Genomic DNA, 21,469 nt, shown 5'->3' on the forward strand with positions numbered 1-21,469 from the left:
GCACCCCATGTGTTTTTCACAAAAGGACTGTCACTACCATGTTGCGGTAACACATAAACAACATTTTAATGTCTATGAAATATTTTGCCTTTTCAACCAGAGATTCATTATAATTTTTATTAAACTAATATTCTATTCCTTGTTTTTGGAAGTCACTTTTTTTTCTTAGTTTTTTAGAAACTGTACTATGAAGACTGTTATGGATTAATCATTTAAGAGAATCTAGAAGCCTATTTATTTTTAATGTTTTATTTATTTCTAAGAGAGAGAGAGAGAGACATTGTGAGCAGGGGAGGGTCAGAGAGAGAGAGAGTCACAGACTGAAACAGGCTCCAGGCTCTGAGCTGGCAGTCAGCACAGAGCCCAACGCGGGGCCTGAACCCACGAACCGCGAGATCATGACCTAAGCAAAAGTCGGACGCTTAACCGACTAAGCCACCCAGGCGCCCCTGGAAGCCTATTTTTTAAAATACATTTATAACTATACTGGTGTTAAACTCAACTTACATAATTATACTTTTATGTTCCTGGATCATCATCATCTTGCCTTATAATGGAATAGAGGCAGATAATTAGTGAACTAGTAAGACAAGTTATTCTAAAATATGTTCAAAGTCCAATTCGAATGGAGTCCTGCAAATGGGCTTCGTATGATGTGGGTACCATCATTAAATCATTCTAAAAATATTTTTCTAATTCATAGACAAAATACATTTTGATTCTTCAAAATTACATTTTTATTTAAGACCCCACATTGAGTTAACACTTTATATTGGTCTTTGTTTCCAGGAATTTCATCGATGAAGTTCATTGCATACACCCCCTTCTTATGGATATGCTAATAAATAAATACTTATTGAGAAAGAGATGTACTATGTGGCTTGCACATTTAAAGAACCTAATCTATCCTTCTGTGAGCAGTATCAACTCTCATCACCATCTCCTTTTCCCTGCTCAGTCCTTTGTTCAGGAAATTGCTCCCAAACTTACCCTGCTTTTCCCTGGCTGACCTCTGGCCACTCGGTGATAACCACCAAGCTGTTTCCTTCTCTAAAAGCCTCACCTACCTTGATTTTCCCTATTTGGTGTTTCTTTTTATTCTCCCATAATGTTTTAGATACATCTTTAGGTTTTAATGATCATATTTTAAAACGAGTATTTATTTATGTGGCCTGTGCTCCTGAAGGCATGTTCGGCATGTATTCATCCTTTTACCTTGTTCCATTAGGCCTCAAGTAATAGCAGGACTCCTAGGTGAATAACTTTCCTCATAAGGTGCAATCCTAGAACACATATCTTTCCTAGAACTGTGCAAGATTTTGTGCCTGAAGAGACAAGCTTTTGAACTTAGGTAATCCTAGTTCCTGCTTAAAGGCAATATCACTGGAGCTGGACAACTTACTTTTGTCAGGTACACATCCATCTGATGTCATAAAAACTGATTTCCTGGGATGCCTGGGTGGCTCCGTTGGTTGAGGTCCAACTCTCGGTTTTGGCTCAGGTCATGCTCTCAGGGTCCTTGAGGTGGAGCTCCAGCATTGGGCTCTGCCCTGACCGTGCAAAGCCTGCTTGGGATTCTCTCCCTTGCTCTCTGGCCCTCCCCTGCTCACGCTCTTTCTCTCTTTCTCAAAATAAATAAAGGAAAATTTTTAAAAAACTAATTTCCTGATTAGTCCATTATTGTAACATCCTTCCTGTGGAGTATGAGGGCTCTATGATTATCTTGATGAGGTATCATATTACATTCTAGGATCGTAGGTTTTGTTTTCAGATGAGAGATTCTGTTGATGACTGACACATGACTCGATTCATTTTTAGGTGGGAAATTAGAGTTTTTTGGTGTCCTTTTTGTTTATAGAAACTTTAATATTAAAAGAGTGCCTTAAAAAGAGTCTTTATTATATCTATCTTTAAATAACAGCTGTGTTAAATCCTTTGTCTTTCTAAACTCTACCCTTTATTATAATAAGAAACATATGAGTTTTTGAAAGGAACTGAAAAGCATAGGCTTTTAAACAGAATAATGCAAGTCATTTAAATTAGTCATGGTTACAATTATTCTCTAGAACTTTCAAGTTAAAGAAGATCTCCTTTGTGTGCCAAACGTAAGACAATGAAATTCAAATTTATCGGAATCTTAATTGAAGATTCTGACTTTGCATATAAGTAAAAAGAGAATAGGAATAGAGGATCATCTTGTTTGTTAAACTGCATCCTGGTCGATAAGAGATTGTGTTAATTACTCTTTGAATTTCATAGACATGATTATCATATTTATGTCTTTAATCTTCTCATTGTAAAAGTATTATAAATTTGGGAAATTGGGAAAGAGGAAGAAAAATTATTTATTATCTCTTCATATAATACAGTTACTATTAGCAAATAAGCATATTGATACAGTCTTTTGTTTTGTCTTGCTTTGTTTTGTTTTAAGTAAGATCTATGCTCAAGATGGGGCTTGAATTCATGACTCTGAGATCAAGAGTAACATACTCTACCTCTGAGCCAGCCAAGTGCCCCCATCTTCATGTAGTATTTTTGTTCTCTTGTGTAAGTGTAGTGGTATGGATTTTTTAACACTTAGGTATAATCATATCTCTATGCCAATAAGTACTCATTTTTAAATTCCATTTTGTATAGCAACTTACATTTCATGATATAAAATATATATCTTTTATATTATAAATTATATTCTTTTTAATACATATTTTTTTCATGACTACACAATAGTCATTGATTTCCCATAACCTGGTGAGGAATCTAGGGCCCCTAGAGAGATTACTGTTTTTTCTTTCTCTTCCCTTATCCCATAGATCTGGTGCTAGAAAAATACCAAAGTTGTATACCTACAGCATTTCTCTTGCTTCTCGCTGCTGCTTCTAAGTCAAAATCTTTCTTGTCCTCATGTTAAAACTCATCATTTGGAGTTGAAGCTCTTGAACTTTGCCATCTTAACTGTCACTGTCACTGTGATGGATGGTTTTCCTTAATTCTCTCCTCCATTTCATGTGGATGTTGGCCACCTTTCCCCCTTCTTGAGTTCATTTATGTTCAATTTCATATTTATAGAATCAGTACACCCAATGCTTCTTAATAATTATTTCACCTCCATCTGGGTAACTGCTACCTTTCTCTCCTCTCGTGCCAGTAGTTAATCATACCATGAAATTTCACCTCTGAAATCTTAAGTCTCTAATTCTCAATCTCTTATCACAGTCTCTAGTTGTGATAAAACTTTTTCAGAGAACATCTGCTTTTTTTCTTCATTGGTGACTCTGTTGTCTGGACAACTGTATCGTATTCCCCAAATTATCAGCTTCCCTTTGACTTTACTTCTTCATTTATCCAGTCCTACAAGTTCTGTCCCTTTTTTCACGTCAAATTTACTGCCAACTCTTATGCGCCTTGATTCTTCCTTTAAACCTGTTCTGAAAAATCTCAGCCCAAATTTAATCCAAATAGTACTCTTCTCTGTTTCAGCCATTTGGTCACATTAGTGCTAGTCCAGGTTCATCTCTCCATCCTGAGCTGAACTGTCTCTTTTCTGCCCCATGAATTAAGTATTCTCCTAGTACTTAATCAGTTCTCTTTCCTGTTTCTCTCACTATTCCAAGCTTTTGTGTCTTAAAAAAAATGCTATCTAACTCTTCCCATCTCCATTTGGCCCACACCTCACATAACATAGCATCCTTTTTCACTTGGCATACAAGAATATCAAAAAGTAACTCCTTTAATTTAACAAACCATATCTATTAAAGTCCTCCTGGGGTGCCGGGTGCCTCAGTCTGTTAAGTGTCTGACTTCGGCTCAGGCCATGATCTCACGGTTTGTGGGTTCCAGCCCTGCATCGGGCTCGGTGCCGACAGCTCAGAGCCTGTAGCCTCCTTCAGATTCTCTCTTTCCCTCTCCCTCTGTTCCTCCTCTGCTCACACTCTGTCTCTCTTTCTCTCAAAAATAAATAAACATTAAAAAAATTTTTTTAAATGCTAGGAATCAACTGTACTGTGAAACTGTAAGCATGCCTATTAACATTAGGAGGAAAACAAGGTGTTTGATACCACCCATATTTGAACAGTACGTTGGAAATCCTAGCCAATGTAGTAAGATAACAGCAAAATATGGAAAAATGTATCAATAATAGAATAGAAAGGAATAATATAGAATAGGTAAGAATTGGAAACAAGTAACACTACTATTTTTGGTACGAACAGTATATTTTAAGGGGAATAGGCAAAGAAATGTAAAATTCATTAAAGTAACTGACTTTGATATGTCCTGTTTCATACAGCAAAGGGATATGTGAAATAAGGACAGCCTATATTAGCTGACTTTTAATCTGCACATGGTGATGAGATTATTGTAGTTTTGGTAACATATGTGTGGGCATCCTAAGGGAAATTTGTACCACACAGTGGCCTTTAGCATGCTAATTATAGCTGGACTTAATTCGGTATTTTGGTGGAACATTTTGTCTTGAATTATATACTTATTTATATTTTCAAAGGCTCAAGAGAATTTTAAATATCCTACTAAGAGGAGCTTCTTTTCTTTCACACTCCTTCCCTCTTTCGTTCCTTCCTTCTATCTTTCTGTACTTCTTCCCTTCAGCTATAATGCACGTTTATTTACTCTCACACTTTGTTTTCCATATTTTGTTGTATTAATAAGTTCATAACTTAGCTTTCTTAAAAATCACATTGTGTTTCTTAAAGAATTTCTTAAAGTTTTGTATTTGATTTGCTATTTAATAGAACTAGGTAACAGTTATGTTTTTCTCCTTTTTTCGTCCCTTCCCTAACCCCTCTGTTTATCCCTACTTTCATCTTTCCTTCCTACCAGATCGTGATTGTATTTAAACAGGCAAATGAAATAGTAGGGTTTGTCTATTTATCCTTTCATCCATTCATGCATTCATAAAGAAGTAATTTCAGGACACCTGGGTGGCTCAGTCAGTTAAGCATCTGACTCGGTTTCGTCTCAGATCATGATTTTGTAGCTGGTGAGATTGAGCCCTGTGTCAGGCTCTGCGCTGACAAAACGAAACTTGTTTGGAATTCTCTCCCTCCCTCTCTGCCCTTCCTCCATGCTTTCTCTCTCTCTCAAAATAAATGAATAAACCTTTTTTTTAAAAAAGTTATTCCATCTATTTGTAGATTTTCTATTCTAATAAAATATTTCTAAATATATAGATAAAATAACATCTTTATGCATTTCATTTCTTGGTTTTTTCTTCCTATAGTTATGTTTTAAAAATAGTATGCTTATACTGCATTTTGCCGAGAGAACGTATCTTCATTTTCCTGATAGGCCAGTGAATATCAGGCCTTGACGTTGTACCTGAAGATTTGAATGAGTAGTTGAGGATTTCAGACATATTTTCATCTACTCTCCATTTTCAATCCCCGAACAATGTCTCTGTCAAACCTTGTGTGTCTCGGTCCTTGAGCCTCTGTGGGGTTCTACCACATTCGTAAAATCTTCTCTTGTAATTTGGGCATGGCTCCACTAAATCGGTTCACGTTCTTCCACGAACCTTCTATTTTTCCAAAACATAGGCAGAGCGATTTATTCTTTTACTTAAATGGAATCATTCCATAACACTATTTTTTTATGTTTCTGAAGACAGAAAAAAAAGTCACACATAGTTAGCTAACCATCTTTTAACTAGGGGCCACTCTACACTAAATTATAATCAGCAGGAAAATAAATGTTAGTTGGTAGATGGATTCAAAGTTCATTTCAGATCTTTATTCTATAATATTTAGTAGTCGTGTGATCTTTGGCAAATCATTCCACCTGTCCAACCCTTAATTTCTTCATCTAATGAGCTTAAATGTATTTTATATGGATATGAGGGTTACGGAGCATACAGATAATTCAGTAACACTAGATACTATTTTGTTATTTGAAAATATATTAACACTTACCCTTACAAGGTTATATAGTTCTTTGTGTTCAAGGATATTTATTCAGGGATATTTCTTAATTAGTAAAATGGTACATGAATCTTTGATGAAGGAGTATCAATGATTTCACATACTATATTACAGCTAATTTAAACCAAAATATCAAGTATTTTGAAAAAATTATTGTCTTAAATAATATTTCATTATCATATGCTCCACAGTCAGACCATCTTATTAGCCAAGAAGTTTTCAAAGGAAATACTTTTCAGTATTCCAGATATCACAGATAGTTTTTTGTCATAGTAGTTAAAATGGTATTTTACAAAATAAAAGTTTTAAATTTTATTAACTCAAAATATAAATGTGAGTTCAAGAATACCCTATACGTTGTTTATTTTATTTTAGGGTTTTTTTTTTGCAACTAGGTTCTTCACAAGAATTTAAAAATACTTAATATTATTGTTTTTTTATTTATATTTTCCAAGTTCTGACCATTCATTTATCTTACATGACAATGAAAACTGGTATTTACAAAATGTATTCTTATAGCATGCCTTTTGAGAATTGGACAATTGATAAAATAATTTAGTCTGAGATATGTAATTGAAAAGGATATTGTTTGTTGAGTGACTTATACATACATAGTTTCCCTTACAATTTCATTTATAAGATCTAGATGTCACAGCTTAACGTTGACATATTTGAATGGAAGGAATTTCATGTTTCAGTTTTTTTCTCCTGATTCCTAGCGTAAAGGTTTACATTTGAATCTGACATGTGATAATTCATGTTTGTGTTTTCTAGGTATAGCTTATTTGAGTGGAATGTGTAGTGAAAAGAGAAAATGTATTATTGCTGAAGACAATGGCCTGAATCTTGCATTTACAATTGCTCATGAAATGGGTCACAAGTAAGTAAAAATTCTGGCTATACCACATATTAGCATATAACTTTGAATTTGAGTTATCAAATTACATGCATATCTTTTGGGATTTTTAGGGGGAGGGGCTCAGGGCTTTTAAAAATTAGGGAAACAAAAAGAGATGGTAAAGATCATCTAGATTTAAAGAGTGTCTTCTAAGTATTGTAACTATTCCTGATACTTTGAATAAAATCTCATTACATTATTAAAATTCACATTAGGACATTCATTACATGGCACATGATTCATTTCTCTACACATTTCAAATAATAGAAACATGGCAATAATCATGACACTACAAAGCTATATATTATTCAAATGCCTAAGGAAATTAAATTAGAGTACAAATAAAATACAAATTAAAGTACAAATTAAAATACTTCCAAACTATAGTAGTATTTGTTATTACCCTATACAGACTAAAGCAGTTAATCTGTCTGCATGGTTTGCAGTAAAGTATGTGAAAGAAACTTCACCTGATCTCACAGTTAATATATAATGAACAGGATGTCTCAGGAACAGTTCGAAGTACTTTACTTAGTTTAGTTCACTTAAAACTCAAAAAGCAAGGCTGTCATTTTACAGATGATGTTAATAGCAATAGTAATTAGTAACAGCAACATTTACATAGCATTTACTATGTGCTAGGACATTCCTACATGCTTTATATATATATCCTCAGAACATTTTTGTGAGGTAGGGCTATTCAGAGTACCCATTTTACAGGGGAAAACACTGAAGCATGGAGAAGTTAATTTAAGTTTAATTTAGTTATGAAAATAGTATGTGTTGGAGGAAGGATTTGAACTCAGCATATCTAATTCAGTCATGCTGTTCTGTTATTTTCGTTATCTGCTGTCTTTGGGTCTTTGATCCCTCATCAGTAAAATGAGGATAATACCTGTGTTATGAGGTTGGTCTGGGATTCAGATTATGTAACAACAAGCACACATATACAGCCAGTATATTACAGTAGAAATGGTGTATTGTCAGGCTGAATTTTGAATGTAGGCTTCCCTGCGTGCTAGCAGTATCAACAGTACATATGAAAAATATTTTAATTGGACTCAGATTTAGTGAGGTCCTACTCAGGGAGGTGATCTTTATGGAGGCCTCTTTGGTCAAAGACATATTTAGTTTGGCTGGTAGTGTTTAAAACTTTGAATCAGTTGCCAACATTAAAAAGTATAAATTTGACATAAAAATTCAAATTTCCAGACCTGGCAACATTAGACCTACAGTCCCATATGGCAGCCATTCCTTGGAGCTGAGTAGCGTCTGTACCCGTTAGACTGGGGGCCATCTTTTCCAGCTCATCACAGGCTTCAGCCCTGTAGTACTGTAGTATCAGAGAGCCAGTGCACTTCATTTTCATCCGATACCTAGACTCTGGAGACAATTGAGTAAATTCAGCTATGAAATTTTCTTGGTCTAAGAAAGCTTAGGAGAAGATTGTATAGGACATCCCAGTGTTTGACTAAAAAGCCCTTTTATTCAAGTAAACTGAAGCAGAGGAAAATGATCAAGTTATAGTGACACAGCTCAGTGAATTATCCGAAACTGTGGATACCCATATGCCCATGACCTAGCCTAAGAAATAAGACATGGTCAACAGTGGTTGATTTTTGGTGCCACTGTTTTTAAACGTGTAAATATACTTTCATTTTCTCCCATGCATGCTTTCAGTAGTCAGTGGAGTGCTCTAGAATACAATATGTTTGTTTTTCAAAAAAGAAGCAAAACAGATAAATAACACGTTTGTTTTTCAAAAAAAGAAACAAAACAGATAAATAACACTTTAAGATCATCCTTTAGAGGAAGGATGTAATACAATAACTTCATTCACTGTTCTACTCCAGAAATGATAGGATTTAGACTCTTAATTCCAATATAATTTTCTTAATTGAAAGATATTCCAGTGTAATCATACTAAGGAAAACCATGTGCATTACTTGAATGAAAAATGCTGAAAATAATATTTAGGGGCAAGAAAAAGACAGTAAGTTACAAATTCATCATAATTATAATTTTTAGAAGTTAAATGCAAGTTTCTGAATAATATAAGTAATCTGAGTATATTTTTATGAAGCAGACAAATAATCTGAATAATGGGAAGTTCACTTTAAGAAGCAATCTTACTTTACTCTAAGATATGTAAAATGCATTTCTTTAATCTCTGATGCCTTCTAAAATGTAGGAGAAACAAATTCAAAGAACCAACCACCATGCAAGTTACTTTATTAACACACAAAGTCTTGGTCAAGAATTTCTAGTTAAAAAAACTAAGTGATATAGTTTAAGGAAAGGGCACTTGAGCTTTATGTAGTAGAAACATTGGTTTATGACCACGAACTCAGGTTGGAATGGCTAAAATGGTAGTAAAATATTATTTTATTTACCTTTTATAGAGCTGTACCCAAAATCAATAGAGATGTGCCAAAGGTATGGGTAATCCTTGATGAAGTAAGACCAGGACATATGATACATTTTGAACTACTTAGTTACTAAAAATCCTCCTTACTTGTAAGCAGTATTTGTCTCAAAAAAAGTAGGGGCTAATATTTTTCTTCTTCTTTTTCAATTTTTTAAAATGTTTATTATTTTGAGAGAAAGAGACACACACAAAGTGGCAGCAGGGGACGGGCAGAGAGAAAGGGAGACACAGAATCCAAAGCAGGCTTCAGGCTCCAAGCTTTCAGCACAGAATCCAATGGGGGCTCGAACTCACCAACTCGGAGATCGTGACCTGAACTAAAGTCAGCTTAACCAACTGAGCCACCCAGGCGGCCCAGTTTTCTTTATGCTATAAAGTGGGATAGATACACTAACATGAGAATAGTGGTATCTTTAACAAAGGACATACAAACAAACAGGAGAGAGGTCTTCTATATAAATTATATCATCATCATCCACTGTAAGATATAAAACATAATGAAAGGAAAATGTAGGAAGAGGAAAGAAAAAAATTCATATACACATAGACTCTTGAATAAGCAAAGTTTACACAAATGTTAGATAATTATGTCTCTGGACCCGATGCATCCATACACACCAATCAACAGAGCTCTTTACGTTAGGGATACAATTAAGTCAACTATTTAAGTGAAACTGTTAAATTCTTCTTTCTTCTTTTTGAATTTCTTTCTTTTTTTGGTGTGTGTGTGTGGGTGGGAGGGTTATAATTTTTTCCAAGATATTTTCTTAGGCATCAAATGGATCGTATAATTTCAGAATGGCAGAGTGATTCCATTTAAACTTGTCACTTAAAGAATACCTTTATAATGACACATGAAAAGTTCCTAAACTGATTTGGGATGAGTGTGTCTATGCTTTTTACCTGAATTTGGCTTCTAGAACTTCCCAGAGGAACTCCATGTATGGCTAGAAAAACCGATAAGCAGCACCAGGTAAGGGTGAGAATTTGATAATTGAAGAGAACAAAAATCCTCTTTTACTATTTCAAAGGAATGAATCTTAAGTGTAAAAATGTATCAATTTTTCCTTTGGGAAATTGCCAATTAAAAAATCTTGTATGTACTTATATACAAAAGTATAGTGTCCATAGCAAGAAAGAGGAAATAAATTGTTTATACCAATGTTTTATGATTCCTTTTCACAATTATTTTCCTTTCTAACAATAGGTCAGTCATGTGATTTTTTTTCTTATAAACAAAAATGCCAACCCTAGAATGTTTTTATTGGTATTAACTGTATTTATATTGATGAAATACAAATGGGATCTTCATCAATTTACTGTCATAAAGGCTAAAGCTTTATTTTTATAAATAAAAATACCTTAAGACATTGTTTATAAATTCGACAGTTTGTTGAGTGCATATGTATACACATATATACTATATTTTATAGACAACAATTTATTAAAGTAAGACATTTTACTTTAATTCAAGCCAGGCTTTATTACTGTTATATAAATCGTAGTTAGATTGCTGTGTTTGGGGCATGTCCCCGAGACCACCCTTAGATTCAACGATTTGTTAGAAGGACTCGGAAAACCCAGTAAAGCTATTTTACTCATAATGATAATTTATTACACTAAAAGGTCATGGATTAAAATCGGCAGAGGCACAGGCATATGGGGCCGAGTGTAGGAACACATGGCACAGGCGGTAAGCTACCTTCTCCCAGGTGAGTTGTGCAGAACTCACTGTGTGTTAATTCTCTAAACAGTAATGTGCGAAAACACACACAAAGTACTGCCCAACCCAGAAAACTAATCTGCGTCTTGGTGTCCAGGGTTTTTACTTGGTGTCCATCATTATGGTCATGGAGGCACAGCCGACCACTTACGAAGCAGACCTTTAGTCTCCATCCCTTCCGGAAGTCTAGCTAGCCGTGTCCTACTCCCAAATCATATTGTTAGTATAAGCTGCCTGGCTTGTCCAGGAGTCCCCAGGTAAGCCAAGATATTTGTATCAGAAGAGATATTACAGTGGCACTTGGAAGGCTCAGTCAGTTGACCGTTTGACTCGTGATTTCAAGAGAAAGATTCTTTCTCTCTCTCTCTCCCTCTCTCCTTCCCTCCCTCCCACCCTCCCTCCCTCCCTCCCTCTGCCCCTGTCCCCCACCTTGCTGTCTCTCCTTCTCTCTAAAATAAAAATAAAAAGGAAGGGAGGGAGGATGGATGGATATGCCAGATGCTTATAGGTTCCCTCCTAGGAACTGGGCAAGGACCAGACATGTCTTTTCTACATGTGGGTTTTGGACCACCCAGACTTGCAGCACTAACTTTGTGCTGCACAGTAACACAGTATTTTTAAGCCTTAAGACATAAGACTTATATTAGATTGCTAAAGGCTTTCTTAAAAAAAAATGTCTTCTTGTATTAGTAGGCATTGCATTAAATACTCTGTATTCCTCTATAATCCAATTTCATAAAAATCTGGAGCTGTATTTTGTGATTGTCTTTTTTTTTTTTACAGATGAGGAAACTGAAGCTAATAGAGCTTAATCATTCAGGAGTTCTTTTGATATTAAGAGTATTCTTTTTTCTTCGCATATGCTGTTAAGATTTCTCTAATTCTCTTAGTTAATTTAATCATGTTTTTTAATGTTTTGAACTGCAAATGTTCTTAGTAGTCAAATGTTATTTTTTAAATTATTTCTTCTATAGCCTTTTACAGTTAGAAATGACCCCTCATTCTAAAATTTTTTAAAAAACACTTTTTTGTCTACTTGTTTTATATATTTCTTCTCTCTTTTTTCACTTCTCTCTTTTGCCTCACTGTTTTTTACCGTTAAACTTTAGAAGGCCACCTAGACTTTATTTTAGTGTATGTAGTTAAGTTCTCTCCATTAAATTTGATTGTTCATTAACTGCTCAATAAATTATCTTGCTGTTCAAAATGTGGTCTCTGATGGTATAAAGAGCTATGCCAGAATATAGCACGTTGCTTGCTTCATTGAAAAAGTCTTGAAATGAAAAAAACAAAGCAAAGAAAAAAAAAAACAGTTGAACCCAACTGTGTGCTTAGTGCTATAGCCGATTTATGCTGTAGTGCCAGCTACTTATCTAGGTACAGATCTGTAAAGAGGAGTTCCCCAATGCAGCCAGGGAACACTCTGAGTGACCCTGCCACGCAATGCCTACTCTAAGTTACTGCTGCATGGAAGTCATGTTTGAGTTGGTAGAGAGCCCAGTATTTTTATTTTTAGCCTGAAAGGTGGTCTGCAATTGAATTGTCTATCTGTGTTCTCATATATTTATGAAATACTTTTAGCCATAACTTCTATGATGTGATCTACTGCCAATAATAACATTTTTGATACAAATATTTAGTGGTACTCTAGGTTGTATTGTTAAATATAATATATATATATACATTATAACAAAATTATAAATATATATCATATACAATGCAAGTATAATTTGTATAACAAAAAATAGAAATATATACCACATATACATATCACATCCTTTTTTATTTATGGCCACAAATAATTCACTGCTTCCAACCTGAAGTAAGGTAACCTTTTATAGTGGGTAAGCTTTTATTAAAATTTATCCCCAGGCCTTAGAAATTGTAAAATATATAAATTATCAGAGAAATAATAGTTTTAGAGGTAATTGTTAGTAACATATCCTGTGAGTTTTTTCCTAACCTTGCTAAGGAGATTTCTTGGACAGCAAAACTACCTCGATTTAGCACATTAAGACCAAAGACTTCTGCTCTCACCTGAAGAAGGAAGGCAATCATATTAGATTTGTTTTACAGAGAATGATTGCCAAAGCTCACACAGCTAATTAAGTGTCTGAATGGATGTTCAGAGTCAAAGCTACCTGAATCCAGAATTGTTGTAAATTACTGTACTAAGCCCCAGTTGCTGAAGAATACTTCTAATTACCTTACCTTTACTCATATTGCTTCCGGGCTAGCTCCGTATAATCTGTTCCTACCTTATCTCTTCAGGCATATTTCATGCTATGTTCCTTTTTATTGTTAGCACTGCAACCCTATTAGAGTTTTACAGGGTTTCTAATATGTTATGCTCCTTCACACGGACATACTTTGGCACATGCCACTCCCTCTGCCTAGAAAACTCCCATTTCACATCTTCAAGTAATTCTCTCATCCGGATCATAATTCATAGGGTATATCAATAACCATTTCCTACAGCATGTGTTCTGTGTAGGTCAGTCTCTGCATTAAATACTGAATGGCACTATCTCTTTATAAATGTTCATTCATTCATCTCTTCACAGGCTGTAAGCTCCAAGAGGTTATGAACCATGCCAATTTTTTATTATCGTGGGATTCCTAATGCATTTTATAGTGTTTGGGGCATATCAGGCATTCAATATATATGTATTAAATAAGCGAATGCTTTAATATAGTAATTTTCTTAGTAAAATATTCTTATGCAAAGAATGTCAATCAAGATTTGGTAGAGAAAAGATGCTGGCTGCACAAATTGTGTAGAATGTTTTTAAATATTGTCTGAAACTTTTAACAAGGTATCAGGTAAAGTTTTATAAAAATAATGTTGTCTGTTGGTAAATATACCCAAGGCCACATGGAGTGAGCCTTTATTCCATTATACACGTACAGAAATGACTTCCCTCACCCCACCTAATTAAGTGGGGTCAGGTCTTCCTGTCACAATAATTGGAAGCTCTGTCTTTCTAGTTGATAGAAATACAACAAAATTATCCTTGAACTCTCTCCATTTCTCACTCTCCACAGTCAATCCATCAGCTCTTGCCTCTGCCTCCATAACATATCCACATTCTGTTTACGTCTCACCAATTCTGCTCTTGCCCCTCTGGACCAAACCACCGTCATCTCTCATGTGAATTATTAGTCGCCTCCTAAATGATCTTACTTTATCAACTGTTGTCACTGACAACCTGTTTCAACTCAAAGCCAGGAAGCCTCCTTCACAGCAAAGCAAATTCTCCAACGTTTTTGCCCAGACTCTTCCAGTAACTTCCTTTATTGTTGGTAAAATCCCCAGCCCTTATGCTGGCCAGGTAGGCCCTACCAGATCTAGCCTTCTTCTGCTTCAGCGTGCTGTTCCTCTCCTTACTAACATGGCTCCAGATATATCAGCCTCTTTTCCATTACTGAAAACACCTATTTCAAAGCCTTTGCCTTTCTTCTTTCTTTCTTCTTTAGATATCTGTTCAAGCATCACCTTCTCAGTGAGGCCTTTCTGTTAATATTTCTTAAAAGTATAGCCATAACCACAGCCCCAGCCTATACCCCTCTGCCTGCTTTAATTTTTGTCATAAAACTTTTCTAATTCCAACAATATATCTGTTTGTCTGTTATCTATCTAGCTATTTGTATGTGTACAGTGAATACTTAACCCCTTAGTTCACTATTGTATTCTCAGCACCAGAACAACAGCACTTTCATACTTGGCATATAGTATGTACTCAAAAACGTATTTATTAAATGAAGATAAATTTGTTATTTCTAAAAGTGAAGTCTATATAACCTCCTATGCTCTGCAGAAGAGCTGAATATGCAAATGTACTAATTGTCTCACGGAAATTAAAAATAATATTCTTTTTAAGGACCCTCATTGTTATAACTAAGTAATATATTGGCATTTCTTTTCACCTTAAAAATTCACGTTAGGATTCACATTAAGATTTGTATTGAAAGGAAGTTGAAAAGACGCAGAAGTCTCTCATCCCCATTTCAAATGCTTAAAAATCCCAAAAGAAGATCTTTTAAAATATATAAGTAGCCAAGGTAAAGAGCCAGGAGAAACTTCCACATGCTAGAGGCAGAAGGCATCTTTCCACATAAAAGAACTGGAATTTCTCATTCACTGGGTGCTAAATCTTGGTACTGGATGGAGTTGCTGAGGGTTGAATGCACTCTGGTGAGTGGAAGTTGAAGCTTCACAGTCCCTTATAAGGCAATGTGTATTTCAAGCTGGCTGAGAGAAAGTAGTTTGCTTCAGGTCATGGAATGAAGAAAAAAATCTATCAGAATCTAACCTATTCGAATTACAAAGCTTCAGAGCATAAATAGAAACATCAACAAAACAGATAAATAACCACAATCCTAGTAGGAGGTTTTTAACACTGCTCTCTGTAACTGATAGGTCAACCAAATAGAAAGATCTCTATGGAAAAGATTTGAACTAGAAATATTGATCTACGGGGCAGACATAAAACCTGCAGCCAGGTAATGAAGTCTATCTGCTCTTTCAAAACACAGATATTTCTGAAGAATGACCATATTTTATTCTTTAAGTCTAAACAAATTTCCTAAAATTAAATTACAGATGAATTTTTCTTATCACAATACAATTAAGTTAAACAACCAATAACAAAAAGAAACTTAAGAAATACACATAGAAGTTTATAAGCATACTTTGGAAAGACACATCGTTTAGAAAAAGAGATCATTAGGAAAACCAGAATACTTTCAGGCTTAAATAATAACAAATATACTGTTCTGCAAGTTTGTAGCATTGCAGATAAAGCAGCAATTAGAGGGAAATGAGTAACTTTAAACACATATATAAAAATTAAACAATGAAAGTAATGACCTAAATTTTCATTTTAAGAGGTTAGAAAAATAACAGCAAAGCAAAAGATACTGGAAGAAAGATACCACAAAGTGTAGAAGCTAATAAAATGCAGTGGAAGTGGATAACAAAGTGAAAATTAGATCTCTGAAAATACCAATAAAATTGACAAATATAAAAGTGATTAAGGAAAAAACCCATAATTCAACAGTATTAGAAATCAGCAAAGTCAGTATAACAGATAGTGAAGGTATTAAAAAGATACTAAAAAAAAAAAAAACATTGAATGCTGTCATGATAAAAAATTAACAGAAGAAATGGGAAAATTCTAAGAAAATATAATAGAAACACATAAAGCTCTATAACCATTTAAAAGAAATTGTATCAGCACATTAGAATCATCTCAAGGAAAACAGAAGTTCAGACGCAGAAAAAGGTTCAATGAATAAATAATGCTAACTTTAATCTAATTTTTCTAGAAAATAAAGGAACACCCTGCAACTCATTATTTGTGCTAGTATTAATGTATTATAAAAATCAGTAAGAGACAGTTATAAGGAAGGAAATTATAGTCCTTTCTTATCTGAGAATGATGAAAAAAAATTTCTTTTTATTTATTTATTTATTTTGAGAGAGAGAGAGAATCCCAAGCAGGCTTTGCCCTGTCAGCATGGAATGCAATGTGGGGGTTGAACCCACAAACCTTGAGATCATGACCTGAGCCTAAATCAGGAGTAAGCTTCGGCTGCTTTGCTGACAGAGCCACCCACATGCCCCAAAAACCATTTTCAAGATAAAGCAGCACTATATAAACAGACAAAGCTAATACAAGAGAATAAAGTTGGCTTTATATCAGGATAGGAAAGGTAATGTATCATTTAAGAATCTTAATGTCCATGTTAATAGCTTAAAGGTAGAAACTATAGTATCATAGTAGATGCACAATAAATAAAATAAGACAAAGCTTGCTGATATATATTTACCAAAATTTTTTTTAAAGGTTTTTTTTTATTTATTTCTAGGAGAGAGAGAGAGAGAGACAGCGTGAGCAGGGGAGGGTCAGAGAGAGAGGGAGTCACAGACTGAAACAGGCTCCAGGCTCCGAGCTGGCCGTCAGCACAGAGCCCGATGCGGGGCTCGAACCCACGAACCGCGAGATCATGACCTAAGCGAAAGTCGGACGCTTAACCAACTAAGCCACCCAGGCGCCCCTATATTTACCAAAATTAATGGGAAACATCATTCTTTTTTTTTTTTTTAATGTTTTATTTATTTCTAGGAGAGAGAGAGAGACAGCGTGAGCAGGGGAGGGTCAGAGAGAGAGGGAGTCACAGACTGAAACAGGCTCCAGGCTCCGAGCTGGCAGTCAGCACAGAGCCCGAAGCGGGGCTCGAACCCACGAACCGCGAGATCATGACCTAAGCGAAAGTCGGACGCTTAACCGACTAAGCCACCCAGGCGCCCCGGGAAACATCATTCTTAATGGTGACGTATTAAAAACATTTCTACAAAATAAGAAAATCACAAGAATCTCACCACATCTGCTTCTGCATATGTGCTGGAGACACAAACAAGTGAAACATGGCAGAAAAATAAGTAAGAGCTGTAGAGATGGGAATGGAAAAAAGATATAGCTATTTTAATTTGCAAATGATGTGATTCCCTATATAAAAATAAGATGTTATGTAGAAGTAAAGTATGGAATTAATCCATGAATTTAGTGAGATTATTAAATATATGATATACATACAAAAAACAGTTGTCAACACAAAAATACAAAATGTCATTTAAAAAGATGATACTATTTACTGTAGCAATTGCAAACACAAAGCATTTAGGCATGAATCCAACAAAAGATAGGAAATTATATACCCTTATTAAAATTTATTGAATTAAACCTGTGTCAATGAAAATATACCACATTTGTGGATAATTTTTTTCTTTTCAGATGTCAATTCTGTGGTAAACTATTTACAGATTCATAGAAATTTCAACAAATGGACCACCACAACTTCCATATGGAGGTTGGCAAATATTTTCGAAGTTTATATATAAGTACAAATAGTCAAAGTAGCCAAAACTCTCCTGGAGAAGGGGGAGATGAAGTTAGAGGCAAAATAGAGGATGATGAGAGGGAGAATAATGTAGGAATCTCCCTAACAGAAATCAAGACCATTTCTGAAACCAGAATACTTAAGCCACTTAGACATATATGCAAATATGGACAAATATGGTCTGATAGAACAAAATCCAGAGTCATAAACAGGTCCATGCTTAGATGAAAACCTGATGTCTGAGCAAGGTGTTGGCAGATCAATAGAGAAAGCTGACTTTTCAGAAAAATGTGATGATGCACTTGGCTTACCACATGTATAAAAATGAAATTGAATACCTTCAGATTATCTCTAAAAATCAATTCTGCATAAAATAAAGATTGATATATCACAGGCAAGACTTTTAAGAGAAAATATATGAGTCTATCTTTAGGACTTTAGAGTTGAAATGATTTCTAAAACAGCACATACTTTGTGCCTTCTTTTGAAGGCAGAAACATAAGACCTAATAGAGATGTCTGACACAGATCTTAGAACTGATCTGATTGTTAAGATTTTTTTATTTCTGGAACTCCTGGGTGGCTCAGTCAGTTAAGCATATGACTCTTGATTTCAGCTCAGGTCATGATCTAACAGTTGTGAGATCGAGCCCTACATCAGGCTCTACCCTGGGCGTGTAGCCTGTTTGGGATTCTCTGTCTCTCTCTCTCTCTCTCTGTCCCTCCCCAACGTGTGTGTGTGTGTGTGTGTGTGTGTGTGTGTGTGTGTGGTGTGTGTATGGGTGTGTTTGCATGCTTTCTGTCTCTCTCAGATAAACAAACATTAAAAAAAGATTTTTTTAATTTTTGTGATGGTTTTACTTCACCATCACTATTAAGTTGTATTAGACTACATGACACATGTAGACACACACAAATGTATGTAGTATGTATAAATATATATATTTTACATATTTGTTTTCATGAAAATATTAAAACGAAAATAAAACTGGAAAGGAATGACAAAATGAACATTATTTGTATAGTTGGAAAACTCAAGACCACCTAAAAAAAAACTCCATTAGAACAATAAGAGAATTTGGGGGGAGGGTTACAAAATTATATAACAATTTTTGGTATTCAGTACATAAACAGCAGCCACTTGGTCAGTATGAAGAAAGAAAAATATCCATTTCTATTGAAGATAGCAAAAGATAAAATAAAAAGATAAAAGACCTAAGAAAATACTTACAATGGAGTGTACAAGACTTATAAAAAGAAAATTTATATCCACACAGAGTCCTAAAAGTGGTTTAAATAAATGGAAATACATTTTCTGGCTTGGGATAGGAACAGTCAATATTATAAAATGACAGTTCTCTATATATAAATTTAATGTGACTGGCTCAAAAATGCGAATAGAATTTGCTTTCCTTTGTTGTTGTTGTTAATTAGATGTACTGCTTCTAAGTTCCATGTGGAAAAATCAACGTAAGATATTTGTTAAAAATAACGAGGAGAGAGGAAAGAGTGAATTCTATCAGATATTAATACATTTCATAACAGATAAGGCAGTTTGTGCTGGTGCTTGAATAAGGGAGTAAGCCAATGGAACAGAGTAAAAAAAAGTAAACCTAAAATTAGGAAAAGATTTATAAATGTGCCATATAATAGAATATAGACCTACAGTCAGTGGAAAGAAATGAATCATCCAGTAACACAAATAACAGGAATCTGATTCTGTACCTTATATTTGACATCAGAATATACCAAAATGATTGTGGACATTGACGTTTTTTTGGTTGGCTTTTTTTCTTTTTCCGTCTTGTAATAGGGAATGTCTCTAATTCTAGATATGAAATCTAGAAGTACTTGAGGAAAAGTCACACAAAATTAATGAGTCAAAATAAATATCATTGCAAAGGAAAAAGTACAGGAGTCAGAAGATAAATCACAATCAGTGAAAGTATTTGCAAAATATCTGACAAAGCAATATATTCCCTAATTGGAAAAGAGCTCTTACAAATCAATATACAAAATGATGAAGAACCAGTTAAATAAAATGGTACCACACAGCTCATGGAGGTCTGTCCATGGCTTTTATTTAAAAACAAGAATAAAAACTTTTCATTATTCATAGAATGACAGTTCAGACCACAAAGCAATTCTCCTTTCATCCATCAGACTACATAAATTCATACAGATGAGTCCATATTTATTCCCACTGTAAGTACCATTCCCTTCTCTTGGCAGGAAAATTCTTCCTGCCTTCTTCCCTTTTATCGCTTATGAAAATCTCTCAGATCATTTCTTCAGAAGAGTACTATGTGGATGGGTTAAATCCCTTAACGTACGTTCTTTTATGCTCTCTGTATTGTTCATTCCTATTTTTTTCACAAGTGTAGGTTTATATCATGCGTATCATCATGTGATCTTTGCGTGTCTAATTACAGTGTGGTTCCTGGGGACAAGAACATGTTTTGTTCTGTTTGTTCTTTTTTGTTGCTTTTGTTATTCAACATTGTATTTAATATTGTCTAACACCCTTCATATGTGCTCAATAAATAGAAGTTAGATGATATTTTGATAACAGTGTATGTGTAAAGTGTTGGAATGTGTGGGGGAGACAGATATTCTTACACATTTTTGAGAGGAGTATAAAGTGGTGCACTATTTTTGGAGGCCATGTGGCGATCGTTTTCCAAATTTAGAGGACTCCTAGTGAATAGAGTTTCAGCTCCTTTGCCAACTTTGAGCATAACACGTTTTAAATTATAACTTAATTTGTATTCATGTTTCTTTGCTTACTAGAATGGTTGCACATCACACCTTTTTCTGTATAGCTAAACTTAGGCCCATTACCTAAAAAATATGCAGCCAATAAAAATAATCATAAAGACTTGAATATGAAAAAAATGCCCTTTTAAGGTATTCTTGAAATAATACAGTGGGCGTAAAGTTGTGGACAAAGTTCTTTGTCTTGAAATTGATATATGTCACAGTTTTGTAGTTTGGATTTTAGCAAATTTATGATAACTTACACTTGTAACAGTATCAAGAAAATTAGAACACTCTAGCAGAGTTCTGTATTTTTATAAGTTGAAAGAAAGTGCATTAAACATTAATAGTTTATTTACTGATTAAGACTTTCATATGGTAATTAGATTGCCTTCCTTGTAGAGATGTCCAGTGGATAAAATTACATACGTTAAGGGAAATTATAAATCATGTCATTATAAAAACATAGAACATTTTTTGATATGGCCAGAAAATGCTTATGTGGCTTGGTTTTTGTTTCACTTGTTGAACCAGGGGAAAAGGCTAATATATATTACTAAACTTTGGCGTGGAGCTATGGCTTTTCCACTAAGTTGGCAGTTCAGTTCTTCAGAACTGAGAGGCTAATAAGGCAATAAATATGCAAAGTTAGCTCCTTTAAGGCAATAAATATGTGGGGCACCTGCTAAAGTTTTAAGTATTGCCAGAGTACCAAGAATGCTGATGTCTTATGAACTAACAAGCCTTTGAAATCAATGACATTTGCTTACATTCTCTGCTGGAAGTTGTGCCTGGAATAGAATCAGAGGTAGGCCCAGGTTATAA

At 34.6% G+C, this 21,469-nt stretch overlaps 1 protein-coding gene across 4 annotated transcripts in view; it reads left to right on the forward strand.

Annotated features, from left to right (window-relative positions):
• ADAMTS19 (ADAM metallopeptidase with thrombospondin type 1 motif 19) overlaps positions 1–21,469 on the forward strand; it is a 239,082-nt gene that overhangs the window by 96,523 nt on the left and 121,090 nt on the right. For all 4 annotated transcript variants that reach the window (XM_039236685.1, XM_039236682.1, XM_039236684.1 and 1 more), the window contains one exon: positions 6,711–6,816. In XM_039236685.1, the coding sequence (XP_039092616.1) occupies positions 6,711–6,816 (106 nt within the window). The remainder of the gene's footprint in view (positions 1–6,710; positions 6,817–21,469) is intronic.

The sequence above is a fragment of the Hyaena hyaena genome, unplaced genomic scaffold (genome assembly GCF_003009895.1).
Source record: "Hyaena hyaena isolate Hyena2069 unplaced genomic scaffold, ASM300989v1 scaffold_115, whole genome shotgun sequence".
Classification (NCBI taxonomy): domain Eukaryota; kingdom Metazoa; phylum Chordata; class Mammalia; order Carnivora; family Hyaenidae; genus Hyaena; species Hyaena hyaena.